At 27.3% G+C, this 19,490-nt stretch overlaps 1 protein-coding gene across 4 annotated transcripts in view; it reads right to left on the reverse strand.

The window, feature by feature from the left end:
• Vmat (Vesicular monoamine transporter) overlaps positions 1–19,490 on the reverse strand; it is a 273,942-nt gene that overhangs the window by 85,220 nt on the left and 169,232 nt on the right. For 3 of the 4 annotated variants that reach the window (XM_075367126.1, XM_075367128.1, XM_075367129.1), the window contains exon 2: positions 5,581–5,733. In XM_075367126.1, coding sequence (XP_075223241.1) covers positions 5,581–5,733 — 153 coding nt within the window. Of the gene's footprint in view, positions 1–5,580; positions 5,734–14,244; positions 14,288–19,490 lie in introns of those variants that run through there. The other variant, XM_075367127.1, reaches the window with a different exon arrangement.

A 19,490-nucleotide genomic window follows, 5' to 3' on the forward strand; every position in this document is an offset into this window, starting at 1 on the left:
TAAAACAGCCAAGACAGAAATAAATTAAATCAATTATTTACTGTTTGGATTCACGAGCTTCACAAATGCTGAATTATAATTTATAACGTTTTTTTTTGGAAAATGATCTATTTTCTAAGATTCCCAGTATACTCGGAGGATATCTGCAATGTATTTCACCATAAACGTTCGAAAATATTTGAACTTTGTAAACAAATTTTTTGAATTCAAAGAAATTTTATTAATTTATTTGTGATCTTGTTTTTTTCTTTTTTTTTTGTTCTGTGTAAATATCAGAGTTTTCACTAATTTAATTTAAAATGTTTCATATTACCATTAAAAAATATATATACATTTAATAATTCATATATACTTGTGTTAATTAAATAATAGTAAAATTTATCTAAATTTAAAAAAAAATTAATATTTTTAACTTCTATATTTATTTTTCATTCATAATATACAACGGTCACTTATATGCTTGATAACGACTTTTAAAATACTTTTATTTCGTTTAATAAAATTTTGATTTTTCAAAATTGAGAATAATGTAGTCTGTAACCTCTCTATTTTTTTTGTTTAGCGTCCGGAACCACCGTACGGTATTACTTCAGAGGATGATATGTATGAATGTAAATGAAGTGTAGTCTTGTACAGTCTCAGGTCGACCATTCCTAAGATGTGTGATTAATTGAAACCCAACCACCATAGAATACCGGTATCTACGATGTAGTATTCAAATCAAGCCCACCGGGTTGATCTGGTGGTGAACGCATTATCGCAAATCAGCTGATTCGAAGTTCAAATCTTAATGAAGGTAGTTAGTTACTTTTATACCCGATTTGAATACTAGATCGTGGATACCGGTGTTCTTTGGTGATTGGGTTTCAATTAACCACATGCCTCAGGAATGGTTGACCTGAGACTGTACAAAACTACACTTCATTTACATTCATACATATCATCCTCATACATACTCTCAACACCTTACGGTGGTTCCGAAGGCTAAGCAGAAAAAAGAGAAAGTCTGTAATCTACTATTTTATTTTGTTCAAATGTCGTTATTCGATTGTGTAATTGAGATAAATCTTTTTGTACTAAATTAATCAATATCGATGGAGCCGTACAAGAGTTACAGAAACACAAAAAAAGTACGGAAATAAACAATAAAGCATATCCAAAAATATTATTTTTCTCTTTGCATAATTATATAAAAATAATAATCATATGACAAAAATAAACTGAGTACCGAGCACAACAATTATTTTTAAAGGGTTAACTGGAAAAATCAAGTTTCTTATTTCCAAAAGTAATTAAATAACTGAGAATATAATTTTAAGAAATCAATTTTTGTACCCATAAAAGACCGGGGTATGATGAAGAAAAGAATCTTGTGCGGAAATCCTGATACTTCTGTCACAAGCAAGAGCTGAAGATCATCGGGTTGGACTGGTTATATTATATGCAGAAATATTAGAAACAGACTGATCATGAGTAAAATAGATGAGGGCAAACCAGAAAAACTATTAAAATGAGGTAACCAAAACTAAGAAGGAATAACCAGGTGGAATCGTGTTTAATTTGATTGGAGCCGACTGACCATTTGGGAGGATGTGTTGTAACAGGGCGTAAACCGATCTTATTTTGCGTTTTCGGAGAAGGATATGTTAAAATGAGGATGAAATAAATTTAAATCTATTTAATCGGGTTTTATTTTGTCTTCAGTCATTTGACTGGTTTGATGCAGTTCTCCAAGACTCAAAACTCCACTAATCTAGTGCTAGTCGTTTCATTTCAGTATACTCCCTACATCTTACATCCCTAACAATTTGTTTTACGTATCCCAAACGTTGTCTGCCTGCACAATTTTTTACTTCTACCTGTCCATCCAATATTAATTTAATCGGTATTTTTTAAAAAGTGATTAAATAAATAATATCGTTTTTATAATATAACAGCGCTTGATTTAATCCGTATCATAATTTATTTTTTTAAATTTAATAATTTTCAGACAATTTAGAAATATCTAGAAATTAATTAAGCGTATAATTATCGTTAATTTCAATACAATTTGACCGGAAAAAAAATTATTTTTGAAGTTACCTATAATAAATCTTACTTAAGTACATTTGACAAATAAGTAATAGATAAATTGAAAGGGGTTATTTACTAAAAATAGTAAATATAATTAAGAGATTTATATTTATTAAAAGTGAAGGCAGGTATAAATAGCATTTCTACTGTATTACATTTTTAAATAAGTAAATTGTAAAATTTTAAAATCCATACATAGTATAATATTTAAAATACATATGTTAGTGTAGTGTCCTGGAAAAGATTTTAAGCGTGTTCGTTTTATTATTAAGAATAAACTTACGCAAAAGAAATAATAACAAATTTATACCATTAGGCTATTATAATTATAAAAGGAAAACATATTTTCTTTATGTTCTTACATAAACTAAAAATATTTTTGAAAAGGTTGGCTATGAAAAAATTCTGTATTGTTAGAGATTGCCAATTAGGTGCAAATAATTACTAATAACTGCGTTCTATATAACTCAGATGAAGAAGTTATGTGAAGATGGAATAAAAGTGACTGAGAATAACAAATAAAAGATAGTGATTGGATTATTGTGTTTTGATAAAATTAAGACCGTTTTGTGTAACAAAAAACGGATAACCACGCGTGACTTATCTGGTAAGCTGGAAATCAGGATTATGTAGCTTTAGGACCAGGGACACTCGATTGTTCTGTCCACGTTTAAACTGTCAAAATGTAATTCTTCAGATAAATTGAGACTATAGCTTAGCCAAGTTAGTTACGATAATAAATTTGTCTGTTGTTATTATTTAGGAGACGTACAAATGAAGCGAATAAGTAAAATTTAATGATCTACCTTTTAAAACAGTATTCGTTTTTTTTTTTATTGAAGCATTACTATAGCGTGAATTAAACAGCCATCTAAACAAATATTTTATTGTATTTAACTTCTGATACTTCCCTAAAACTACATTCTGTAGCTTCATGAACATTATCATTTAGGTATTAATGTTCTGTATATTGAATATACTCGATCATCTTCAACACTTAGAACCGATGGAATATCATCGGAGAAAGGAAAAAAAACAAATTTATTTTCAATTCATTGTAACTGCCTTTATGATAAGGCACAACTGAAAACCGGTGATCACAACGGAAAGGACTCCACAGATTTATTGTTAAGGTAACTGAAGTTTATTTTTTTAAATGAGTATTTAAAAATATATTTTTATTGCAGAAAAAAAAAACAGAAAAAAGATTAAATGTTTTATATTTCATTACAATTAACATAAACTGATATTCGGTAAATATTGTCCTTTTTTGTTTTATTGTTGTGCTGAATATTTTTTTCTCTGTGTGATTGCTTGTTGATTTATGTGTAATTTGTTACGGACTTTGTATGGACAACGGACTGGTTGTTAGTTGTATTTTTTTTTTTTTTTTTTGTTACGGCCCGGAAGGACCAATTAGTCATTTATGTTTAGTCTTTCTTATCTTCCAATACTCTTTCATTTTCCTGGAAAAATCCCTTTTCCTTTCCTCTGTCCAAACCGTCCCCGTTTTCTTTTTAGGCTTTTCTGCAAATTTAACACCGAGCAAATTGTTATAATTTCCAGATCCTGTTCTGAGATCTTGCAGTGCAATGCCTGCTTCTTTGATATCTTGAAACACCTCAGTGAGCCACACTGGTTGCGTTTTTAGCTTTAGCTATCTTTCCAAGAGTTGTTTACTTTTCCTTGATTTCTCCAAACGCAAGAGGTGGCCAAAGAATTTTATTCTCTTCTTTCTTATTTCTTCTGTAATTGGTGTAACGACCTCATAGATTTTATGGTTTGGGAGTAATCTCCACTTTCCTTCCACCAAGTTTACCCCGCCAATACAGGTCCTTACGATCCTTCTTTCTATTTTGGCTAATTTTTCAGTTCTCGATGCTATCTTGATTTGACCCAGTGTTTCACTCCCATACATTACTACCGGTTTGATCACCGTATTATAGTGTCTTATCTTGGCTTGTTTGGAGATGCATTTCTTGTTATAGGTGTTTCGTGTGACCACTTGTGCCATTGCTAGTCTGTGTGCTCTTTCTTGCCAGGCTATTCTCTCGTTTAGATTCCATGTGATGGATTCACCTAAATATTTAAATTTTGATACTTTTTTAATTCTGCGACCATTGATGTTTCCGCTGTGTCTTTCTAGTGAACATCGCTTCTGTCTTCTCGTTCGAGATCTGAAGTCCAATTTTCGCTGCGATAGAGGCCAATGATTCTATCTGGTGTTCAGCCTCTACCTCTGTTTTTGCAAGGAACGCTAGATCGTCTGCGAAGCCAAGGTAGTTAAGGCTTACGTTGTTAAATTTACTTCCAATTTTTACTTTCTCTGGATTTTGTTCGTACCAATGTCGCAATATGTATTCTAATGCGCAATTAAACAGTAATGGTGACAATCCAATTAGTTGTATTTTATTTAATATAATATCAATTATAATATGCTTTGTTCAGATTTTTATTGTATTCTCTTGGGAGGTATTACTGGATACCTCTCTTTCACGTCATTATTGCTTTATACGATTTATTTATATTTTAATTATTTGGGAAATTGTTTGTAAATAAAAAAGAATAAACCTATTAAACGATAGCTCAAAGATATATTACATATTAATACTACTTAACATATAATTATAAACAAAATTAAATAAGTAATTTATTTCTTATTAATCAATCTAATAACAACTTTGAGTGTAATAGAGTTATTCTTTCTTGTAGTAGGATGATCTACTATGTTGTTTATATAAAATCGACTCAGTAATTAACAGAAGTTTAAAAACATTACGATATGCTATCAGAAAAAAAATTGTAAACATAAATGCATGAAAATTTTAGAATTTTTAATTTACTAAGATAATCGAACTAATGAATAGATACGTTATGTAGAATTACTGTTTACTGAAAAATGGATTCACTCAGTGTAATTTTGCTTCACACTTTCAATTCTAGTCTTTCTTGTGATGCATGTAAAGAATGTGAAATAAAAATGATAATAATTATAAGTTGATACCTCTGAGAGAAACGATGTTCACTATCCACTAATCCTTGTAGTGAAGAGGCTATTTTCAGGACTAATGTAAACTGCGTTTCAGTGGGTATTGGCATACTGATATGAAATTTGGCTTAGTGAAGAAACCAATGCGAAACTATTTTAATTCAGACTTTTTGAAGTAAGCTTAGGATAGGTTTTTCTTAGTGGAAATGGCTGTGTCATTTTCAGGATCACTGGTAACCAACAATAATTTAGTTGTGGCACCTAATATACTTATTGGACAGCGTGATTCATATTAATCGGTGTCAAATAAAGAGTTTATCGTGTAATCAATCATCTTTCAAGATTTATTAAAGTTCTTTTAAACGTATCCGGATCAAAACTTTCATAATAAAAAAATCCAGGATGTCAATAAAAAGAATCAGATGAAGTTAAAGTAGGAAGTGGAAGTTATGCGTAAGCCTTAATGTTATAACAAAAGAAAAATTGAAAAAAGTCTTTCATTATGAAAAAAAACTTACCGACAGTTGTAAGTAGCATGTTGTCAAGAAGCAGAGCGATGGCTACGATGAAAAGGACGAGTTTTCTGGACTCACGGCAGCGTTGCAGGCAGTTGGTAAATAGCGCTCCCAAGGTGGGGGGCTCCTGCGTCGCGGCCATCCTGCCACCTTCTCCTGAAAGTAGTATATTTAGTAAAACATCTAATCTGCATTTCATAATGTTATTTTAAAATAATTTACTGGCAATATTAATTCAAGAACAAATTTCAGTTGTTAAACGTTTCATAACTGGGATAAAATTACCTTTTAATAATTACTCAGATCTTACTAATCAAATAGTAATAAAGTTGAAATACATCTAATACAATAGGTTGTAAACAATTATCATTGCATAACCAAACAATAAATAAAATGTATTAATATTTAGCGACATAAAAAATTAATTTATGATAATAAATTACGTTTCACTTCTGATAGAAATAATAACGAAACTGATTACTCGTAAATATATTAATTTTATTAAAGGTAGTAAAAATAACCTATTACAATGGTTTATATCATAGTAATTGTTGAAGTATAAATTTGTTTATCATATTTATGTGGATAATAAGTACAAATTTGATGGATTATGAAATATTGAATGATTTAGTACAGAATTATTTGACTGGAATTTTAATGAAATAATCACTATTCTAATAAATTGACTGTAATCCAACAACAATTACATCACACCGTTTGCGCATGAGAAATAAAGATAATTTTGGGTTACAATGGTCTCATACAGATTGAAATGTACGTTATTTAAAATCAAAACAGAATAGTACAACTGAAATTAAATGTTGCGTAAGAATTATACTCTTTAAAAGTTACACAATACCTTTTTACACCTAATTTCAACAAAATACTTAAAATGTTTTATGTATATATGTCCCAAGATAATAATCATATGTTGTGTATAAAAATGGTAATGAAATGTTACTTAAAAAAAAAAAAAATTACGTTAGGGTATTATGATAGGTACATAACAAAAAGTTACAGAAGTTTGTTACTTAGATCGTGTATTTCACAGGTTGGTTGAATTAAGGTAGACATCTAAAGCATTTCTGGCATAAGCAACGAGAGTTTTCATGGAGAAGAAATGTGCTAGTATCAAATACGCATATAAGAATTTAAAAAATATACCATGAAGTTAAGCAATTTATTGGAAGGGAAAGAGGACAACAGGAATATGTAAAGCAAATAAAAAGGGAGTGAACACTTTTCAAATGTGTTTTTAGAAAAAAGGTTTTTGAAAAATAAATTGGTAGATAAAGAACGAAGTGAAATATTTTATATTATTTATTTCATGAAGAATAATATATATATATATATATATATATATATATATATATATATATAAATATAACTTTTCTAACCTCCGGGACCATTATTAGATACTGCTTCAGAGGCTGAAATGAATGACAATCTTTGTAGCGTATGAAAATGCCATGCCTGATCAGGATTCGAACCCGGGGGACCTCCGGATGAAAGGTCAGATAGACTGCTCGACTATATATTACGACATTATGGTCTAATATATTTATTAACCGAAGGATACGCAATCGTAGAAGATAAAAACTGTAAACGAAGACAAAAATCTTATTATTCAGAAACAGGTAACTAAAGATGTATAATGTAGTAACATTGTACTGAAGTTAAAAAATTAGCACAGGGTAGAAAGGGACGGTAGAAACTTTAAAATCAGTTTACTGGCTGATAACTAAGAAAAAAAAACGGAAAAAGTAATAAGCAGTTTGGATTACTCAAGTGATTATTCAGAGTTGAATAACTATATTTAAATATGAACTAAGAAGTTCTATATGCTTTATGAGTACAGATGATCTAGAAGGTGTGAAACATTTCATTACTATATGTGGCCTATTTTTACAAAGTTTTTTAAAGTTCTTTGTAAAATAACAGATGAATAAAGAAGAATCTATTAAATTTATTAATTGTGAGAATTGGACTAATGAAATGTTTTATGATTTTAGAAAGAATAAAAATTTATTTATTGTATACGACACGCATAATAATACGCGATAATGCATATCGAATAACGATATTATTGATTAAAAGAAATAAATATTTTTAAGTTTTTCTTTAAAAATAAATTTATTTTTATGTAAGCTATTTTATAATAAATAGCTGAATGTAACACAAAATGTAAATGATTTCAATATTAAATTTAATCAATATTACAATAAAATGACTTTTATAACATAACATATATATTATTTAAAGCTTAAACATCAGCAGTAATGGTCAATATTGTTGTATCGTTAGTTGTATGAGCTGTCAGATGCATGTATTTCATTGGTAAACGAATGCCTAACCATTTGAAATAGTATATTAAATATAAATGGGAAAATGAAAACAAAGACCGTATATCTGTTTAGAGTACACGTAATTTGTTCGACATATAACACGAATACCAGTAATATAAAATGAATATAAAAAAGCTAAAATAAAAATATTTTTAATAGTATATATATATATACTATTAAAAATAGGACTATCTATAAGTATATATATATAGAATTTAATTTATTGAATAGAAATTCTAATATTAAATTAAAAAATCAATTAAAATACACGAGTTAAAATTTACAAATATATGAAAATAATTTTAATATCTATTATGATAGTGCGATTTACTGGTTTAAGCCACAATACGCAGATTGTGATTTTTCAACAAATTTTCAATAAATTTTTGGATTCCAGAGCCCAAAGCACTGAAAATTATGAGTTGCATTCTACAAGGAGGTTGTAATAACACCTGCAATGTAATCATTCATTTTTTAAGTAACTACTTCATCTTTAAGTAAAGAAAATTTAAATTCATATTTAATCGTTTTTTCTAAAGATCTTTAGAACGATTTATAACAAATAGATTTGAAATATCTACTCTTCAACAACTATTTTACCTCTAGATACCAAAGAATTATTTGAGAATCTGCAGGATTCCTGAATCCTCTTTAAATAAAGATTAAATTTGCCGTAGTTTTTTTTCAAGTTTAGACTTTCTTCAGGATCAAATTTGTCTATTTTTGGAATTCTGTAGCTTGTGGATGTCACAAAATTTCAAAAATAAATGTATCTACATGAGTCAGAATGAATTATAAATACTTTCAGCTGAATTCTCCCGTGAGAGTTAACATAAAACATGACAAATTTATGGGGTAAAATTTTTAGACGATAAATTTATTCTTTACTACAAATGTTGTAAATGTTTTTACAGGGAAGTTTTTCTGTAAAAATATTTCTATGTTTATCAAACTTCAACTGTAAAAATACGGTAGAATTTTATCATTTTGGATATTAATTTATTTAATATTCGTTAAAACAAACATTCTTATTATGGAATGACAACTATTTTACCTCTAGATACCAAAGAATTATTTGAGAATCTGCAGGATTCCTGAATCCTCTTTAAATAAAGATTAAATTTGCCGTAGTTTTTTTTCAAGTTTAGACTTTCTTCAGGATCAAATTTGTCTATTTTTGGAATTCTGTAGCTTGTGGATGTCATAAAATTTCAAAAATAAATGTATCTACATGAGTCAGAATGAATTATAAATACTTTCAGCCGAATTCTCCCGTGAGAGTTAACATAAAACATGACAAATTTATGGGGTAAAATTTTTAGACGATAAATTTATTCTTTACTACAAATGTTGTAAATGTTTTTACAGGGAAGTTTTTTTGTAAAAATATTTCTATGTTTATCAAACTTCAACTGTAAAAATACGGTAGAATTTTATCATTTTGGATATTAATTTATTTAATATTCGTTAAAACAAACATTCTTATTATGGAATGACGCATACAATTACGAAATTCTTAAAAAAAACTTAATATTCTCTTCAATTTTATTCGTAAGTATTTTCATATTTTTTTTTTTACAAAGACGTTTGAACAAACGAATTCAAAACTCATGTACCTAAATGGATTGAGGTACAAATAATATTGATAATATTAACATAGGAAACTTATATTAGAATTTATAAAACATGAAATGAAATGAGGAATTAAAAATATTTACATTAAAATAAATTTTTATATTTAATAATTATATGAACGATTAATTGATGAAACAGATAATAAATTAATAGAAATAATAATAAATATAATAAAAATCCAAAATATATTTTTTATGAGTTTTTTCGTAAACGTCTTTTTTTTTATCAATTTTAATAAATATAAGCAACGGAATACATTTTTTCTCAATTATAATAATAATTTTTTTCTATTATATTAACAAATAAATTGAATTCAGATAGAGATAACTCAGTTTGTAACTGTACGTGATAAGATACACGGAATGAACGTTTCCCTCAATCATCCCCTTTTCATCGTTGCCTTATTCTCAGAATCTAGAATCAACAGAAAATTAATTAAACGAGTAATTACAAAACCATACTTAGTTTGCACAGTTCTATACCAACGTTAAATAATTTTAGAAGAAAGTACTTCATTATTTTTCCCTTTAATTAATAATAACATCTAAATTATTTATTCTAAATTATTATTCATTTAAATTATTATTTTATTTTATAATTTAAAAGAAAATATCTAATTCTAAGATTATTAATAATTATTTATATATTTAAAAAACAAAAACGACACAAAAAAGTACAGTTGCCAATGAACAAAATTATAATTATATGGACGAGTTACAGTTATGTTTTACAACAATTCTTTAACGTTCATTTAATTATATATTCTTCTCTGACCATTAATAAAATTCTTTTTTGATTGGAAAAAATCTCCTTTCTTGAAATTGTGCACTGTAATAATAGTTCTTCTTTGTGTCGGTGAAATAAATTGCATATTGTAAATAAAAGGGCAAAAATGTCTAATATTGTTCTGGGAGTACGTAGCTATATTTTATTTGGCAGAGGATTATGTGCATGTAATAACATCATGAAAATAAAGTATAACTCTGCGAAATGCAAGAGATAGTAATTATAGATCGATTTTAGCTGTTGTTTTTCAAGGTTTTGAAGATGAAATTTGTAAGAAAATCAAGACTAAAAGTTGCTTTGGATAGATTCCATGTTTTGCAAAGTGCAGGGATCCGCCTATCTGTGTCAACTGTCATAGGACTCATTCTGAAAAATCGAGAAATTATCTAAGTAGAAGAAGTAGTTATCCAAGAGGTTAAGACCATTCAAAAGGTGAGCTACTTCGAAGCGAGGAAAATTGCTCAAAGTAGATCGTCGAAGATAATGTATGCACAGATTTCTGCGGCTCCTGCAACTTCTTTCAAACCGAAAGACGTAATTGCTGAGCTAGCTAGTATGCTAGAAGAATAAGAAAATTGGTAATTATCCAACCCGAGAAGACAGCCTAAAACCGGTAACAAAACAGCAGATGTCATTAAACAAAAGAGTTTTTCTCCGCTGAGAAATGAGCCTTTGACCAGTTCCAAGATGAAAGAAAGTGAAACCAAAATGATAAGGAAGCCCGAAGTCAAAGTACAGATTAAAAACTCCCAAATCAGAAAAGTAGGAAGCAAGATATAATAATATTAGAGAAAGAGGATATTGGACGACCAAAAATGGAGTCCTCGAAAGCACTGACGCCCATAAGAGAGCGGGCGAGCATTTTAGCCACCCCAGACATTTTACCGGGGAGTGCATCAAACCTAAACTCTGTTGCAATGCTCACCACGCCATTTAGGTCGGTATCATCTGATACCGGCAGCAAAACATCCTCCGTCATTTACTGTGGAGGATTGGATGATTCATCTCCGAGACCTCAGAAATCGAGGTGGAGGCCATCAGTAGGATGGGGAAAAGAAGTAAAAAGCGATACTTTCATTAACTTTTTTAACGAAATTAATGTAAGAATGAATTTTTATAATTGTATGACTTTACAGCTGTTTTGATAGATTTGAAAACATCTCTTTAGAAATTAATTGTGTGTGTTTTTAAGCAGCAAGAACCCCTTTCATCCTGTGTTATAACAATTTGATTTGTCTGACAAACTACATTTTGGACTACGTTGCTAGATGTTAAATCAGTGTGAAAAAATTTTTTAATTTTTTTATCTTTTTTGATTGAGATCAAGGATAATTACCGCAGCAATGAATCTATGTAATCTCAAGAAAAAAAATTAAATTAAGTTTTTATTTTATTTATTAACTTGAAAAATTTAATGGAACTTATTATTTTGTAGGAAAAAATACAGAGATAAATTACGTAAATAAAATTTCTAATGTTTAAATTAATTTTGAAGATAAATTACATTTCACCAGGAATAGATAAAATTAATATGGTTGCGTAGAATTCTACAAAATACAACGAGATCGTCCAATAATTACATAAGCATAAAAGGAAAGGACATATTTTTTATAAAAACTTACTTTATCTTACACGCCGGGAAAATATTTTAACTTAAAAGATGGTTCGTGGTAGAAATTTTCAGGTTATTAATTTTTTTTTTTTTGGTTAAAATCAAAACAGATGAGTTTAAACAAGTTTTATTTTTAAATCTCTAAAACGATGAAATGTAGTTAAATATTAGAATTGTCACAGATGTTTTTAAAAGTAGTTTCCTTTGATTCAATTTTCATTTACAAGAAGTGCATATGCATTTTATTTTTATCACAGATGTTTAACCTTGTGAACAAAAGTAGAAAAAAAAAGTGGAAACCAAATTTGATTATTCTGTATTATTATTTTTATCTTGTAATAAATAAAATTTCTTTCAGAAAATAATGTTTGGTAGTTTATACTATTTTTATTATAATCATTTTTAATTAGATTTCATATTAACAGTCATTTTACGATTTCCACTAAAATATCTAATTGGTTCGTAATATCTTACATCATTTTAAAATAGAAAAAAATCAAGTGATTTTCATTTTAAAAAGGAAAATATTGCTTTTTATACGAATATATTAAGTGAATTTATAATTTTTATATTTAAATGAAAAAAATCTGATGTGGAACCACATAATTTCCTTGTACGCCTAGTAAATTACATACATACATTTTTTGCTGCATTTTATTTAAACTTATTTCATTTGAAAGTGAGATAAGATTCTCCAATTCTTTAATAAAGTGGACAGTTACACAATTGCTCAAATATTAGGTTTTATTAACGTCAAATATCTATACAATTATTAATTCAACAATCTTACATGAAATATTAGAATAGAATAAAATCCGTTTATTATTTGTATTACTAGATCAGTATTATTCGTATCTTCGTGAGTTGGTGATTAACAAAAGTTTTTAATTTCTGGTATGTCGTATAAACAAAATTTAATAATAATTAAACTATTCCGTTTAATGAACTCCTGTATAATGGAAATAAATGTTAATTTCGACCTAACGGTGTAAAATATTCAGTTTTTATTATTGGATTATTTGGTGAAAAATCATAAACGAAAAAGAAACAATCATACTGGAAAAATAAAAATAAAATGAAGAAATATATCTCAAAAAACGACAAGAAGATGAATATGAAGGGGAAGAAAATGCTAAGAGCAAGGGAAAAATAAAAAGATTAAGAGAGGATGATGAATATAAAGAGAGAGAAAATTTGAAAACTAGAGAACGTATACATAAAAAAATATTAGAAGAATTATATCAAACCAAAGAGCGATTAAATGATTGGCAATAAAAAACAAATAAACGAAATGATGATCATCTCCGATTTAGAGAGAATATTGTCCAACAATATCAGAAGAGTAATGAACTAAAAGTAAGAATTTTTTGCAATTTATTACAGATCGGGCATGTATGCCTCAATGTATTTTTGTTCTTGTGAGGGCCTATTTTTCAGTCACTCTGTAGTTAAAATTAAACAGAAATTCCAGAATAATTAAGTAAAATTAAACTAGAAAATCCAAGAATAATACGATTTAAAATTGTAATTTCAATTAATATTAAATAATATCACATGTTTCACGAAATTTATTATACGCACACTACTTTTAATATTAATTATTTATAATTAATTAATTTTAATAACTAATTGTAATTTAATTAATTTATTAAAATTAAATAACTAATTAAAATTAGACTATTAAAATTTAATAACTAATTATTTAAATTAGTACGTTCACACATTTTTAAAGGTACATAAAATTTTATTTTACTAATAATTTTTTTATTTTTTTTTATAATTTCGGGTTAATAATTATTTTAAAAAATATATTTAAATTAAAAAAAAAAGTAAAAAAAAAAAAAAAAGATTAAAAAAAGAAACAAAAGGAAATGAAGTCTGATTTGAACCGATGTGCCTTCCTTTTAATATCAAAATATTTCATTAATTAAAATTTTATTTTTAATTTTGATTGTAATCAAAAAGGGAGGTGGCGAACTAGGTGTTACAACAGTGCTAAATACAAAATTTTAACATCCTACGGCTAACAGTTTTTGAGTTATGCGAGATACATACATACATACATACATACATACGTACGTACGAAACCTAGTACACCGAAACTAGTCAAAATGGATTCAGAGATGGTAAGGAAGTAAAAAAAAATTTAAAAAAAGAAGAAAGGAGATGAAATCTGAAGACCGAAATTTTTCGCGATTACAATACTTTTTTTGCTTCGTACAAGGAAGTAAAGGTTGTATATTTTTGCCATTTTATAAGGTATTATCCTTTATAATTTTTTTTTTTTACCTAACTGGTGATGTGTCAGCGTATTCATTTTTCACTTGTGAACTCCTGGTTCGAATCTCGTTCAATGATGGCATGCTTCACACGTTACAAATTGTATTACAATATTAAAGCCTTGGTTTACGGTCTTCATAGAGAGTGGCAACAGGCCGTATAAATTACGCCAAATTTTATTTGACGAATCCGAAAAAAACTAAAAAAAAATAGGTATTAGAAGACAAAAATAATTCGGTAATATACAGAGTGTATCACGAAGTTCTAACGGGACTTTCATAATCTATTCTACTCGTAAATATAATGGAAAAAGTTTATATAAACATATGTCCTGAAGAAGCTTCATATAAACATATATCCTAACATTCTTAGTTTGCGAGTTACGGCTAGTGAAAGATTTCGCTAGAATTTCAGCTATCTTGGTGAGATCAGGTCGTACTGAAATTTTTTGGACGTTAATTAAAAGGTAGATTTAAATAAGTACTTTTCTGACAAATATAGTAATGCACTGTTTCTAAATAAAATTCGAATTTTCTTTGTTTTATTCGACTTATCTTACGCTATTATTTTCAGGATTAAATTCTCTTATTTTGTTTAAAAGTTTTATGTGTTTACTATCAAAGGTATTTATTGTATCTGAAACACAAAAAACATGGGTTTTTACCTCAATTTATTGGTTTTCACACCAAATTTCTTTAGTTACTGCAGATACAGTTCTGAGACCTATTTTATTCGATTTTTAGGTCAAAAATCACAAAATATTGCTAATTCTGCCTCTTAATTAACTTCCAAAGTACGACCTCATTTTATTGAGGTAGCTAAAATCAGAGGGAAATTTTTCAGAGGCCGTAACTTGCAAACGAACCATTTTAGGACATATGTTTATAAGAACTTTTATCGTTATTTTCTCGAATAGAATAGGTTATGACATCTCGATAGAAGTTCAGGATACACTCTGTGTTTTGCTATTATATTTCAGTTAGACAAAATTGTAAACAATGAACAGCTGAAAGTCTTAAAGCATCTATTTTTTCAAAAAGATTTATTTGATTTTTACTTTTTTATTTAATTTAAGTAAATATTACTTTTTAACAGTAGATAGGTGTAAATTTCTTAAAACGGAATCTCACATAGGAGATGAAATTTAAAAAGTATAGTTTTATGCTTATTGAATTTATTGGACGACTGCATTGGACAACAGAATTTCCTTACAGAACATGCATTTTTAAATTATTTTTTTCTTAATGCCATTACTGTAATGATTGCAACATTTTTAAAAAAAATGTCATTACTAGTAGTTTGAGCTTTTTCTAGAAACATTTTTATGTTTATTAGTAAGAAAACATTTTATCCGTAGAATTATTGGTTTATTTTAGATTATTCGGTTATCTTAATTTAATAAAAAAGTAGAGACCAAATATATTTTTTTAATTTAAAATATTATTCAATTTTTTTTAAAAAAGCTTGAAGTAGGATGAATAATTTAGATAAAAAAATTTACTTAACAGGTGTAAAAAATTAATAAGAATGGTTATTAAAATAATTAGATTATTATTATTAAAAAACCATTATTTTAAATTAAATAATAATATAAAAATTGATAATAACGTAATCAGATGATGATGATAATGGACCAATGAAAATAAATGATAACGTTAAGAGGTTTTATTGAGGTTAAAAGAGGAAGAGTTGAAGGTAAAATAACATAATAGCTTACATTGTGCAGAGCTAGTGATGTGCAAAGGCATCATTCCCGTGTTTTAAGTCATTTCCCTATGTTCAATCATTCGCTCTTTCGTTCAATAATGCTTTTATCGCGATAAAATGCCTTAAAAAGATGTTATAACAGTAAGGGTAATTTTCATTCATTTTGTTTTTATTTTTATATTGCTACTTTCTTATTTTATATTGAATTAAGGAAACGGTTAAAGATTTCTTTATTTGTGAGAAATTATAATTTTAAGTCCATTAATATATTCATTTTAAAGCTGCAAAGTAGACTAAGATAAAACGTAATTTATATATAACGTTTTGTATAATTATATCATTGAGCTATTAAATCCCGTCATCACAGTCATCATCATATGTATACAACTAAGTTTTACGTCATTATTAAATATTTATTATGCCCACATAATTCCCTATTAAAATATAACATCATTTTTTCAGGCTCCCTCAAAATCAAGCACGTAAATCGTTACAGTAAAAAAAAAAAAAATAAAAAAAAATAAAATTTAAGAAAAAAATTAAAATCGATTTAAAATAAAATTCATCTATAAATATTTTTAATTTCTTAAATTCCGATATATTTAAAAAAATGAAAACATAAAATTATTCATTTGGCGCAAATTTAAAAAAAAAAAAACGAAATTAAGAACTGAAAGATTAATTTTTTTTAATGTATTTTTCAGGCTGTTATTTATACAGTTTTTACGATTTAATTTTGTTCTGCTTTTAAATTTTATGAAAATATTTGGATTATCTGTCAAAATCTAAACAATTTATCTGATTGTGACCGAATGGATAAATTAATTTGTTCTTACGACATTATTATAATTTGGATCGGACAGCCTACTAAAATTTATTCTGTGCAAAAAAGGCTAAGGCAGGAAATTTTCACTTTATAAAAATAAGATTAGGAATGCAAAATAAATGTCGTAAAGAGAGAAGTCTCATTGATGTTTGAATTAAGTTTTCCTGAAATGCACGAGTGTAATTATTTCTTAAACCTTAGAATTCCACATAATTTTCATCAAAATTCTTTGACTTTAATGATGATGAAATATTTTCAAATTATTTATTTAGTTATAATTCTTAGTTTAAATAATATTCCACTTAAGTTATGTGTGTTAAAAGCTTTCACGATCACTAGAACAACTTCTCTAAAACGTGAAAAAGCAGTCATTAAAATCGATTGACGTTTTTATTGTAACACTTCAAAATACATAAAAAATACGTACCGGTCGAATTGAAAACTACCCTTTTTTATTGAGGTCAATGAAAACGATCAGGAGTGAAACAAAGATCAGCTTTTTATTTAAATATTATACTGACTATAAAAATAAAATAATCTTGGAACCAACTTTTTTTTAATAATCAAATTCATTTTTATTTAAATTATATTAGAATTTTGTACTTTTGATTACGACTGCGTTGATGTTATTCCTTTTTTTATCTTATTACATTAATTAATATTATTAATTGATTTTTCAACAAGTAAAATGTAATATTTAAATAATGGACTGGAATGCCCTACAATATGTTATATTTATTTAAAGAAAAAAATAATAGAGCCATTAGATTACAAGTGATATGTCGCAATAAGTATTTTTTAAAAACTTACAAGTTCAGTACAAATTATACATTACTATTTAGATGGTGTTCAGATTGCCTATACCACCTGTTGCAGGATGATGTGTACGCTTAGGATGTGGCCAATGCACGAACTACCAGTACAGTACGGTACATACCATAATCCGTTCCTCATTCCACTAACTCTTCCAACAGATGCTGGTCACGAACGAGCACCATAAATATAGTCACCCCAACACTCTCGATGTATAAAAGCTCCCCTGCAACCTCAATAATGTTCTCCCACTTCATCGTCTATAAACTCAATTTTATTAAATTGAAATATTCCATAGCATGATTTTTTTTCATATCATTTCGTATGGATTATTCAAAAGTACCACTCTGTTTGTACTCTACTACCGAACAGTTTATGTAAAATTTATATTTTTAAAATTCTTATAAAATTTTATATGTAATAATATTTTAAGATACAAGTTCTACGAACAGTAAATCTTGTAGACGCTCAAAGAATAAAAATAAATGGTAGAAATATTTGTGTTTCACTTAACAATAACTTCTAAACAAGTTAATCTATATAAAAGAACGTTTGAGATGATTTTTAAAAAAAATTTAACTATATTTAATTTCCCTAAAAACCGTTATGAACAATTTATAACGGTTGCTCATTTGTATGAAGTAAAAAAATACTGGAAATAAATGGTATTCAAAAATGTTTTGATTGATAAACTAGAACAGTCAATGTGATGTACCTGTGGTTTTATTTATAAATGAAAAAAATTGAAGTATATTTTATCTACTCGTGTTACCTTCTACGAAACAGAAAGCGAATTAGAACTGCTAACAGCATTGATAACTGGTATATGGATTAATTCACACGCACACAAAACACACAATCCATACACACACACACACACACACACACACACACTTACACGTATAATAGATTAAAAATATCTAAACGAATATCAGTGGTTTTAATTGAATTTTTCCTGACATGATTCCTCTCTTTATTTACTTTTAACGAATGTATACAGTAAATCAACTGTGGTTCAGTGGGAACTAAAAGTAGAGAAGAACTGGTAAAAAAATATTCAGATAAAGTAAAATGTAAATTAATATATTATAAAAAGAAGTAATTACCAGAAAGTAAAATAATTTGTAGATGTGACGTACATGTTAAAAAGAAACCCAACCAGTTAAATCAAACATTTATCTACAAAAAATAAAAAATTATCATTGATTAATAAATTAAAAATATAAAAAAAAAACAGTCTAGACAACTATCATACAACTCTGGAATATAAAATGTTATAGAACCAATGAGATTCTAATCAAAGATACTTAGAATAATTACGATTTTGCCTAGATAGTTATCTGATATTTGTGCAAAAAAAGCATTTTGGAGAAAGGCGCAAAACGGATCTCTGAAATTTTAACTGAAGTATTTTATTTTTAAATTTATCTTAAAATAGCATTAAAAAAATATATATAGAAAACAGTATACGTTTATCTTATTTCAGCAGAATAGATTTAACACAAATTTGTCCGTTAAAACGTTATTTGAAATTTATGGGAAATCCAGTTTGTTGAAAAAATCCAGTTCTATCAATAACTCTTTTCTTTAATCAGGATAATTACTAAACTTAATACAAAAATGCGATGAAATCTCGTACGTACGTCTGTAATATAAAAAAAAACAATATTGGAATTAATAATTTTGTTTTTTATTTACATTTGAAATAACAGAGACGGTTTCTTCACAAGATTTCTGAGGAAAGTCAAGCTTACAGGAAGTAGTTATATTGTGAGGAACCTTTTAGCTGTAGGTCATTTATATATGTATATGTATTATGTAAAAAGATCTGGCAAAAAGGTTAAGTAAATCTGTCAGTCGTTCAGAAACAGCGTGGTTATAAATTCCCGGGAAAATCGATTGTCGTTAT

Source organism: Lycorma delicatula, chromosome 5 (assembly GCF_047948215.1).
Source record: "Lycorma delicatula isolate Av1 chromosome 5, ASM4794821v1, whole genome shotgun sequence".
Lineage (NCBI taxonomy): Eukaryota > Metazoa > Arthropoda > Insecta > Hemiptera > Fulgoridae > Lycorma > Lycorma delicatula.